The following is a 12,127-nucleotide window of genomic DNA, read 5'->3' on the forward strand; positions in this document are numbered from 1 at the left end:
GTGTACGGCATGAGTTTCATGATATGGAAATTTGAAGTGCACATTTGGTGTTTTGGCTTGCTTGTATGACATCAAAGCAGTATTTATTATAATTCTCAGTGCCTCATCTTTCAAAATAGATTGAGTCCTCTTAATTTTCAGCATTTCTCTCACTCAGACAACAAAACATTTGCAAAAATTGCCCAATTACTGTGAGGGCTGGGGGCAACTTCTTGTCGCAAGCGGTGCTCAAGATCAGAACGGCTGTCAGTCAAAACCCATACAGCGCTGTGAACCGCAGACCCAGAGCTCTGATGTCATTTATAGCATGTTACTGTACAGCCACTGTGTTCCAATTTGGGCGTTTATCAGTGCCTTAATCTGCAATTTTCAACCCATACACGGGTACGAGTGTAAATGGCTACGTATGTGCTCTGTGCGATCCTCTGGGAATACATTGTATTTAAAAAAAAAATGTTTAATCATTTCTATGAAAGTTTTGTGATGAAGTCACAGAGAGCGGCTGCTCGACCCTCTTCCCTCCCTCCTGACTGTAATCCAGAGTAGTGAGATGGATAGTTCACTAAGGAGTTTGTTTGGCCCTCCAAGGAGAAAAGGGATGAAACTCTTTTCCTCAATATGTGATTGTTCTCAGTTTGTTGGAAATAGTGGCCAATTATGCAATAAAAGTTAGGTATTTTCTGTATCTGCTACATTTACTGTTTGTTCAGCTTCAACACATGGAGTTATGCAAGTCAGCAGTAAACTCTATAAGTTGTTATTGTTCTAAGAATGGCCGTCAGTTTCTCTTGGGACAGTGCTTCGAGTCGGCCATAGGAGGATTTCTCTCTTCCCTTTCAGCAGTCTGGCTCCTCCCAAGGTCTCTCAACTCCTTGCCCCCGGCCGTCTCTCTTGGCTTGCTTTCCTTTTAATTTTTTTAAATGGATTGAATGAATGCATTGAAATAGTTTTATAATTTTTTATTTAGGAGTTGCTTGAGTCAGGACACTGGTTGAGTCGGGAAGCTGGTCTCCAGTTGGCACAGGAATATAGACTCGCTGACCTGTGTGAGAGAAGCAACACACAAACACACACAGCGTTGCTGTCTGTCTCCTCTGCTGTGGAAATGCCCAGTCAGCATGTGTAAACCAGGAAGCGGATGGAGTGGGGTCAGTCTCAGGCTAGCCCTCTCACCCATACTGGTTTATCCCTTCACTGGCAGGACAGGGGCAGAGCCAGGGAGTGTGAGGAGTGGACAGAGCCAGCGGCCTAGCCCTGTAATACTTCACATACACCAATCATATGTGAGTGGGACTTTGCTGACGTTGGCTGCTTCCCCCTCTAGACACAGTTAAACTCTTGATATGGATAGACTTTGTAGGGCCCTCCCTGTAAAATCTGCAATGCGGAGAACGTGAATGAAATCAGAGTCCAGACATTAAAACGGAATTCAACAATTATTTAAAAAATGTATCGCACTCAGTAGGGAATCAACTAAATGTATTGAACATGTTTTAATTTGCCCAAGTTTATCATAAGACATGAACAGAATGCATCAGTGATTCGTGTTTCCTGCAACTTTCTGAAGAGGCAATGAGAATTCCCCCGTCTGTGTCGGTATGTGTGGTGCGCGCTACCACTTTGTGTAGCCGTTAGCGATGATGCTTATGAAAAATCTCCTGGTAACATTCTCAATTAACTACAAAGTAGCCTATTCATACCTGGCAGAATGATATGATTATTTGCATCAATCCAGTAGGTATTTGTTTAGCATATTCTACCATCATGGACATACATATAGAGGAGTTTGGATTGGTCTGTCATATTCAAGGCTTCTGTCTATTTGAGCTCGTCAGTCTGTGTTGGTAATCCTGTCGAACACGGCTTTTTTTTAAACATGTATTGTGTAGTGGAGCTGCGTAAGTGTTGCTCTCCTTTCTGGAGAATCAAGTTTTGAAATCAGTGGAATTAGTGTATGATAGCTAAAGAGATGGAGAAAACACCTGTCTCCGGATTACATCTTCAAACTAAGGGCAACAGTTGTATGGCATTTCTGACAGGGAGATGCGTCCATCATGCTTGATGATGTGTACAGTTAATATAGTCTAGTGTTAGCTAGCTACATTTTCAGATATTACACGTTTCTAAATTTGACAAAGTGGTTTCATTTCAAGCTAAAGTGTACTGTTAGCTAGCTAGCTAATTTTAGCTGGCTGGTTCGCTAGCTGACATTATTTGTTTTCCAGAGCTGTTTGCTTTCTAGTTATAGCCTAATGTTAGCCAGCTAACATTGGACCTGGTTGGTTAGCTCCCAGCACTGTGGCATTGTTGGCACGTTGTTCATTGTTGCTTACCTAGCTAGCTATATGTCTTATGCTAAAGTGTACTGTTAGCCAGCTAACGTTAAGTAGCTATTTGTTTCCCAAAGCGGTTTGCTTTTCTAGTTAGAGCCTAATGTTAGGCATTGATGGCACTTTGTTCATCTTTGTGTAACTAGCTAGCGTTAGCTGGCTGGCCCGTTAGCTAACTTTACGTGACGTGTGTGCAACACCTGTTGAATATGCCCGGAGTCAGTAAATATCTGCAAAAAAGCGTAATGAAATTGTTGCCAGCAGAGCTGGTTAGACTGTTTTCATGTTATCCAGGAGGTAAACAAATCATCGGCCAGAGCGTCAAGTGTGCTCTCCGAAAGCGAAGCGAGATGGGTGAGGCTAAAGCTTAAGATGGCGTGAACAATGTAGAATGGTTGTAGACAAAGAAGAGCTCTTCACTAGATACCAAAACATTCAAAGGTTTTCTCAAAAGTGAATTTACAAGTTCATCAACTTTCAAAGCAGAATTACTTTCCCATTGTTCCTTAAATGCAGTGTATGAAATACCATTTTGTAGCTCTTTTTATACCATTTTGATTCTCGACTTTTATCCAATGTAAAAAGACACCATTTCACATTTTGCTACATAAGACCGAATCCAGGTGGTGAGTCACAATTATACAAAAAAAATGTGTGTGTGTGTACACTGCTCAAAAAATAAAGGGAACACTAAAATACCACATCCTAGATCTGAATGAATGAAATAATCTTATTAAATACTTTTTTCTTTACATAGTTGAATGTGCTGACAACAAAATCACACACAAATAATCAATGGAAATCCAATTTATCAACCCATGGAGGTCTGGATTTGGATTCACACTCAAAATTAAAGTGGAAAACCACACTACAGGCTGATCCAACTTTGATGTAATGTCCTTAAAACAAGTCAAAATGAGGCTCAGTAGTGTGTGTGGCCTCCACGTGCCTGTATGAACTTCCTACAATACCTGGGCATGCTCCTGATGAGGTGGCGGATGGTCTCCTGAGGGATCTCCTCCCAGACCTGGACGAAAGCATCCGCCAACTCCTGAACAGTCTGTGGTGCAACGTGGCTTTGGTGGATGGAGCGAGACATGATGTCCCAGATGTGCTCAATTGGATTCAGGTCTGGGGAACGGGCGGGCCAGTCCATAGCATCAATGCCTTCCTCTTGCAGGAACTGCTGACACACTCCAGCCACATGAGGTCTTGCATTAGGAGGAACCCAGGGCCAACCGCACCAGCATATGGTCTCACAAGGGGTCTGAGGATCTCATCTCGGTACCTAATGGCAGTCAGGCTACCTCTGGCGAGCACATGGAGGGCTGTGCGGCCCCCCAAAGAAATGCCACCCCACACCATGACTGACCCACCGCCAAACCGGTCATGCTGGAGGATGTTGCAGGCAGCAGAACGTTCTCCACGGCATCTCCAGACTCTGTCACGTCTGTCACGTGCTCAGTGTGAACCTGCTTTCATCTGTGAAGAGCACAGGGCGCCAGTGGCGAATTTGCCAATCTTGGTGTTCTCTGGCAAATGCCAAACGTCCTGCACGGTGTTGGGCTGTAAGCACAACCCCCACCTGTGGACGTCGGGCCCTCATACCACCCTCATGGAGTCTGTTTCTGACCGTTTGAGCAGACTCATGCACATTTGTGTCATTTTGCAGGGCTCTGGCAGTGCTCCTCCTGCTCCTCCTTGCACAAAGGCGGAGGTAGCGGTCCTGCTGCTGGGTTGTTGCCCTCCTACGGCCTCATTCCACGTCTCCTAATGTACTGGCCTGTCTTCTGGTAGCGCCTCCATGCTCTGGACACTACGCTGACAGACACAGCAAACCTTCTTGTCACAGCTTGCATTGATGTGCCATCCTGGATGAGCTGCACTACCTGAGCCACTTATATGGGTTGTAGACTCCTTCTCATGCTACCACTAGAGTGAAAGCACCACCAGCATTCAAAAGTGACCAAAACATCAGCCAGGAAGCATAGGAACTGAGAAGTGGTCTGTGGTCACCACCTGCAGAACCACTCCTTTATTGGGGGTGTCTTGCTAATTGCCTATAATTTCCACCTGTTGTCTATTCCATTTGCACAACAGCATGTGAAATGTATTGTCAATCAGTGTTGCTTCCTAAGTGGACAGTTTGATTTCACAGAAGTGTGATTGACTTGGAGTTACATTGTGTTGTTTGTGTTCCCTTTATTTTTTTGAGCTGTGTGTGTGTGTGTGTGTGTGTGTGTGTGTGTGTGTGTGTGTGTGTGTGTGTGTGTATATATATATATATATATATATATATATATATATATATATATATATATATATATATATATATATATATATGTAAACAAATGTGTGCTGGTGCCACCAACTGAAAAAGTTAGTAGCAGCAGTGCCACCAGTGGAAACAGTTGGTGTCGAACCCTGATATTAGTTGTTTTTTACAACCTTGCAAGTGGAACAGTAGTAGTCTATAATATGATCGTTTTCTGTAGAATCAGCATGTGAGGGCTCTGCAAAGCAGGTTTGAAAACAGGTTGCCATTAGCTCTTACTTGTTTCGCGAGGCAGACTCCACTGGAGACAGAGATTTCAGAGTGCTTTTTCGAGCATTCCTGAGAGATTCCGGCAGAGTGAGTGGAGCGGGCTGTGGCTGGCTGGCTGCTGTCCTAGCCTTTTTCTATGGTCTGAGCTGGAGAAGGGGCAGGTCTCAACATGAGCAGACACAGGCCCATAGAGTAGTAAAGTAAACGTTTACAAATTCACTCAGAGCGTACTGTATTCTATCAGTTATTAGTGGTTAATTTTGAGGAAACGTTCAAGCACACAAGGTGAGAAACCTGTGTCAGAGGAGAACTTTAAGTACAGTTGCTTAATAGTGTGTGTTTGAGGAGTCTTTCAGAGCCTGTTAAAGCACTCTGAGGAGGAATGTCCCTGTGTAGTTGCTGCAGCACAGCTCAGTGAATAATGGCATTTCTGAGGAGGGTGTGGACATAGGTCTACAAAATGGTTGATTCCACTTCCACAGTTAAAGGGACAGCCTTGTCCTACATGAGCTTAAATGTTAGCGCTAGATAAAGTGAGTGACTACACATGACATGATAGAGGTTTGGACTGTGAAAGTTACCTTGGAAGTTCAATATGAAGGCATCATATCTGTATGCTATCAGTTCATGATTTGTAGGTTTTGTGTTCACTTTTACCATTCAAATTAGGGATACACGATATATCGGTGAACATATCGGAACCGGCCGATATTAGCTAAAAATGCCAACATCGGTATCGGCTGTCTAGTTTAATGCCGACGTTAAAAAACCGATGTCAAAGGTAACGTGCATACCTATAAAATGTAGGCATATGACGTAATAACGCCACTTAAAATGTTGCGCTTCACACACAACACAGCATTCCTAACCTAGCCCACACAACGTCTGCTGTGTGGATCGAGCAGTCATTTGAAAGAATAAGAAAATTCCAGCAAGACAACTCTAAGGCGAAATCCATTAAAGCCAAGATAATGGATTTCATTGTCCTTGACAATCAACTGTTCTCTGTCGTGGGTGATGTTGGCTTTCGCTGACTGGTCGAGCACCGGTGCACACGACCAAGTGCGCTATTTTTCAGATGTTACCCTACCGGAGGTACACAGTAATTGCGTCACTGCTATTAGCTTCACGACATACATACTATGCAACGCCGTTTGGGTCTTTGCGTGTCAAAAAAGATTCAGTAGCACTGTCAAAGCTGTACAAAAAAGTCTGCAAACACCGGCCACAAACGATGTGTTTACAGTACCGCGTTGGTAAAAAAGCTTAATTGTTTGACCGCAACTTCTGGGGTAACTAGCTTTAGCTTGGTACCTAGCTATTACCAATACAACCAGCCTGAGAACTGCAGTCATTTCATTATTCTTAGAAATTATTTAGGAATCTTTGTGAGTAAGTATTAGCTAGGTTGCCACTTGTTGTTCGCCTATTGAAATTCAGTTCATAAAAATAAATAGCTAGCTAGCTAGCTACTTAACCCTGTTTCCCAAAGCTAAAGTTATAAGCAGCCAGCTAGCCTCATCTGGCTAGTGAGGCTCTACCGTACCAGATTATGTGTTGTGAAACTAGCTACAAAAAGGATTAGGCACAATAGTGGAATTTGCGGTTTGTCTTCAAAATAAAAGTATGTCATTGACAGTGATGCAAATTAATACAAATAGTAGAATTATTACATACTTTTATTTTGAATGCTAACCACAGTCCACTATTGTGGGTAATCCTTATTGTGGCTAGCTTCACATAGATAAGTCAAATAAGTTAATAAATTAGGGTTATTTTAGATGACACCTAGCTATATAGTTAGCTAGCTGCTACTGAAACAGATTATGTCGTGTTATTTGACACGTCAAACGGCGTTCCATAGAAATCCTGGTTGAGAATGGAACAAATGAACTACAAAACAGCACAGCAAGTAAGTGAAAGATAGGTTTTGATTATGTTTTACTGGTAATGGGGACATGCGTAAATGCCAACAAAATAACTTTTTGTGTGTTTAACCTTTATTTAACTAGCCAAGTCAGTTAAGAACAAATTCTTATTTACAATGACGGCCCAGACGACGCTGGGCCAATTGTGCACCGTCCTATGGGACTCCCAATTACGGCCAGATGTGATACAGCCTGGATTCGAACCAGGGACTGTAGTGACGGCTCTTGCACTGAGATGCAGTGCCTTAGACCGCTGCGTCCGTGTGTGTGTGTGTGTGTGTGTGTGTGTTAACTATTTAACTGTACTAGAATGCTTAAAAGGCCGCTAAAATTTTAAATATCGCTTATCAGTATCGGTTTTTTTTTTTGTTGCAAAGAAAATATCGGATATCACAATTGGCCAAAAATGTCATCACTAATTCAAATAGTGCCCTGCAGTTTCTATTCCCATATTCTCTTGAGATGTTCAATACATCCATAGTTTCATATCTTGAGAATACACACCGAGTCACATAGAATCTCCCGAACTGAACTCGTGCCCACAGCCTCACAATCTCATTGAGCCAGCTAAGTGAAGTCTACGCTGAAACTGCAGCCTCGCGAACCTTATCTAAATGCAGCCCCAGGAGGAGTTGGCTAGCTAGCTCACAGCACACAGCAAATCAGCAGACATCGTCATGATTGGGGAATTTCATTATGTGATTGATACTACATTCACATTTTAGTCAATTAAACTACAATAAGTGCATTTTACTAAATTAGTTTAAGAAAAACACAGATCACAATCATTGCTAGCAAAGCCTTCTTCAAAACAGCCACTATCAGCAAGATCAGTGTAGGCTACATGTAAGTGATCCTCATTATAATTAGCCTAAATTAATCATTGTCCTCTCTGCTGTGTGTGGTGTCTCTGGTGGCAGGAGATGAAGAAGGAGCCCAAGGAGGTGAATGTGACAAAAGAGGAGGCCAAGGAGGACGCGCAGCCCCAGCGGAGAGAGAAGAGTGCAGGGAACGTGGCCAACCTGGTCCAGCGGATGAGCACCTATGGCATCCCAGCTGGGGGCTTCCAGCCACACTCACAGCCACGCGGTCTCAAGAAGAGTAAGTCAGGTGTGTGTGTTAACAGTTGGCTGTGCTTTTATTGTTTAGGAACACATGTAGATGTCTCTACTCAAACACTACCTGAAACACTTGGAGGAATGCCTGGGGTCTTCCCCCATTAATTTCTGTTGACTTCAAGGGATATTTCTGGATTTTGTCAAAGAAACACTATCTTCTTCCCCAGAGTCAGATTAACTCGCGGAAGCTGATAACTAGCGTTGCCGCAATTGCTAACTAGCGTTGCCGCAATTGCTAACTAGCATTAGCGCATTAATTGGAAGTCTATGGGAACAGCTAGCATGCAGACATAAAAATGGTATCTAAGAGTTCATCTGACTCTGGGATAAAGGGCTTAATTGCCAAAATCCCAAAGTATCCCTTTAATCTACCATAGGCTAAAGCCTACTGCACAAACATTCAATTTTGTAATGCCAATACTGAATGACTCTTGAGTTGTGGCTATATTCATTTCAATAGTTTATTATGTTCATATTTAGACATGCATGTACTGTTTTGTCTCTGAATTGGTTCCTAAGCTTATTCCTGGACTAAAAAGCACTTTCAATGAAGATTCTCTCATTGGTCCCTTGATGCAGGACTTTAAGGTATTGAAGTATCTTAGTTATTCATTTTTCTTTTACTACGCACAACAAGCAAGAGGTGTCAAGAAGACTAGAGAATGCTTATTTTTTTTATATTGTAAACCAACAGAGGTTATGTTCCTCTCTTGAGTATCGCTCCTTGAATATAACGCTCAGAATAAACTGCTTTCATTTCATGTTTTCCATCTCACTGTGGGAGGAAATATATCAGTTTTCTCTTCTCTGAAGTGTGTCAGATTCTAGGTGGATACTGGATATAGCCTATATATCACCTGCTACTGTATTTGCTAGTCATGGAGGCTTTTCTTCCACCTTGAGTCTTTGTATAACCTACACAACCATTCTCTTGTGACATTTGTCAATATAACTTGATTTAATTAAATTGTCAACAGCAGGGTTACGTAAATGTCAAGTAGTCCCTATTGAAATGCAGCATTAAAGTGGAGATGACGAACTTCTGATAATCGTCTGTCTCTGCAGAGGCGTGTGGGTGATGGTATTAACAGCAGCACTTGGTCCGACAGTGATGTGCACTGACTAGTGGAGCTCGTGCCACCTGTAGTTAAAAGTTTTCAGAGAACAGTATATTGGAATGAACAAAAACATTCCGGAGCCTGAAATTAGTACTCGACCACTAGTCAAATGCTGGTAAAATGTCTGAGGGGAGGGTGAATTTCGTCATTGGCTGGTGGTGGACCAAAAACTTAGATTCAGGCCCTATACACATGGGTCCTAGTGTTAGTGCAGTTCTAGTGAGCAGCCATTAGGTCCCCTCTGTGAGGTGACTTCTCGCAGTCTAGTTTACTCTGGCTAAGTCCCAATTATCTCTCCTTCCTCCAAAAATGTGCACTTGTTCACTTCCATTCACTGATTTGAAAGGAACTGATTTGTGGGAAGTGGTGAATGAGAGTACTTCAGGAGAAAGGAGATATTATTGGGACACATCCCCTCTGTGCAGCTTTGAACTGCCACAGGAACACCTTGCTGAAAGTCGCATAGTGCTTCTTGCAGGAGGGGAGAATTCTCATCCACTTCTTAGATTCAGACACGCTCTAGGGCTGGGAATTGCCAGGGACCTCGCGATACGATATCACGATACTTAAGTGTCAATTCTATATGTATTGCAATTCAATACTGTGTTTTTTATTGCAATTCCATGGTCCAAACCTATTGCTCACCTAATGTCTGCTGCAGAGGGACAAGAGAGCCATGAGAAAACAACAAGTTTTGATCAGTCATGGAAATAAAAGTGCTGAAAACTAATTTGCTCCCTATTTAAAAAGATGGAGAACAAGCTATGAAGGAAAAATATTGGAGTTTTTGTGCAGGTACAGCCAACTAGCTCAAAAATAATATTGTGATATTGTCAAAACGATACGACAGCATCAAAAAGAATATCCCGATATGTAACTATAGACATTTTCCCCCCATCACTACTGCCCTCCTCAGGACACCAGGGTACACACACACGTGCGTCCAGGAAGTTGAAGCCTTGAGTCAGCCCATGGAGCAGACTGGTGTAACTGGTGTTCCCAGTCTTCTCAGGCTCCTGTCTTTTGTGGTTGCAGAACCTAAGAAGCGGCAGTGCAGGGCGCTGTTTGAGTACGTGCCCCAGAACGAGGATGAGCTGGAGCTGAAGATAGGGGATATCATCGACATCAATGAGGAGGTAAGGCTGGTGCGTCATTACACTGCCCTGCACTGAGCTATTTCCACTGCTCGTAATGACTTTTCTGCATTGGTTCTCCTTACCTGTGCTTTATTTAATGTCTCCTTGTTAGACTCATTGTTCTGTTGGGAGTTGATTTGTAGTCTTTTTTTTAAAAAAATTTAGAGGAAAAGTTTTGCATTGGAGAATAAAAGAGAATTGCCATGATCTCTGTAACTAACTTTCTGGTAACTTAATTCTGTTTACATATTACCATTACATTGGATGCAAATTGTGACAGCTAATAGTATCTTAGGCTGTTATGATTTATGATAAGGTCTATTATATTATCATAAGGTGATTTACAGATAAGGTGATTATGAGGCATTTATTCTAAGGTGATTAGATGTTTACATCAGGTATTCATTGGCTTCTGGTTGGTTGTTCCAGGTAGAGGAAGGCTGGTGGAGTGGAACCATGAACGGCAAATCAGGACTGTTTCCCTCCAACTTCGTCAAAGAGATGGAGACGAACGCAGACGGACAGACAAATGACTTAACAGATGAAGCAGGTAATTATGGAGCTGGCAGAGCTTCAGTAACGAAGGCGTGACTCATGTTTAAGCAGAGCGAGTCATAGCAAGTTAGTGCTGCTAAAGAATGTACCTTCTTGGCTGAATCTCCAGGCTTTTGTGTTTTAATTATTGGGTCTACATGAGAGACGTCGATAGCCTACCTGTTGTGACGAGTGCATTCGGAAAGTATTCAGACCCCTTGACTTTTAACCAAATTTTGTTACTTTACAGCCTTATTTCTAAAATTGATTAAATTGTTTTCCCCCCCTTATCAATCTACACACAATAACCCATATTGACCAAGCAAAAACTTGTTTTTAGACATTTTTTGCAAATGTATAAAAATACTGAAATATCACATTTCCATGAGTATTCAGTACCTTTACTCAGTTGTTGAAGCACCTTTGGCAGCGATTACAGCCTCCAGTCTTTCAGAATATGATGCCACAAGCACACCTGTATTTGGGGAGTTTCTCCCATTCTTCTCTGCAGATCCTCTCAAGCTGTCAGGCTGCACAGCTTTTTTCAGGTCTCCAGAGATGTTCGGGTCCGGGCTCCCGCTGGACCACTCAAGGACATTCAGAGACTTGTCCCGAAGCCACTCCTGCGTTGTCTTGGCTATGTGCTTAGGGTTTGTTGTCCTGTTAGACTGGGGCAAAGGCTTACCTTTCTGTACTTTGCTCTGTTCTTCTTTCACTCGATCTGTCTCTCAGTCCCTGCCACTGGAAAAACAACCCCACAGCTTGATGCTGCCACCCAAGGGATGGTGCCAGGTTTCCTCCAGACGCTTGTCATTCAGTTTAATCTTGGTTTCATCAGACCAGAGAATCTTGTTTTTCATGGTCTGAGAGTCCTTTAGGTGTCTTTTGGCCAACTCAAAGCGGCTGACATTTGCCTTTTACTGAGGAGTGGCTTCCGTCTGGACACTCTACCATTTAAAAGCCTGATTGGAGTGCTGCGGAGATGGTTGTCCTTTTGGAAGATTCTCCCATCTCCAAAGAGGAACTCTGGAGCTCTGTCAGTGACCATCGGGATCTTGGTCACATCCCTGAGAAAGGCCCTTCTCCCCTGATTGTTCAGTTTGGTCGGGCTGCCAGCTCTAGAAAGAGTCTTGGTAGTTCCAAACTTCTTCCATTTAAGAATGATGGAGGCCACTCTGTTCTTGGGAACATTCAATGCTGCACAAATGTTTTGGTACCCTTCCCCAGATCTGTGCCTTGACACAATCCTGTCTCGGAGCTGTACGGACAATTCCTTCGACCTCATGACATGCATTGTCAACTGTGGCCTTTTTATATAGACAGGTGTGTGTGCCTTTCCAAATCATGTCCAATCAATTGAATTTACCACAGGTAAATGTTTGGAAAATATTTGGTGATGTGGTAAAAGAGGATATCAG

The 12,127-nt window shown here is 42.8% G+C and overlaps 1 protein-coding gene across 3 annotated transcripts in view; it reads left to right on the top strand.

Moving 5' to 3' along the window:
- cd2ap (CD2-associated protein) overlaps positions 1-12,127 on the top strand; it is a 77,232-nt gene that overhangs the window by 25,569 nt on the left and 39,536 nt on the right. For 2 of the 3 annotated variants that reach the window (XM_029733538.1, XM_029733539.1), the window contains exons 3-5: positions 7,724-7,913; positions 10,075-10,175; positions 10,605-10,725. In XM_029733538.1, coding sequence (XP_029589398.1) covers positions 7,724-7,913; positions 10,075-10,175; positions 10,605-10,725 — 412 coding nt within the window. The remainder of the gene's footprint in view (positions 1-7,723; positions 7,914-10,074; positions 10,176-10,604; positions 10,726-12,127) is intronic. The other variant, XM_029733540.1, reaches the window with a different exon arrangement.

The sequence above is a fragment of the Salmo trutta genome, chromosome 35 (genome assembly GCF_901001165.1).
Source record: "Salmo trutta chromosome 35, fSalTru1.1, whole genome shotgun sequence".
Lineage (NCBI taxonomy): Eukaryota > Metazoa > Chordata > Actinopteri > Salmoniformes > Salmonidae > Salmo > Salmo trutta.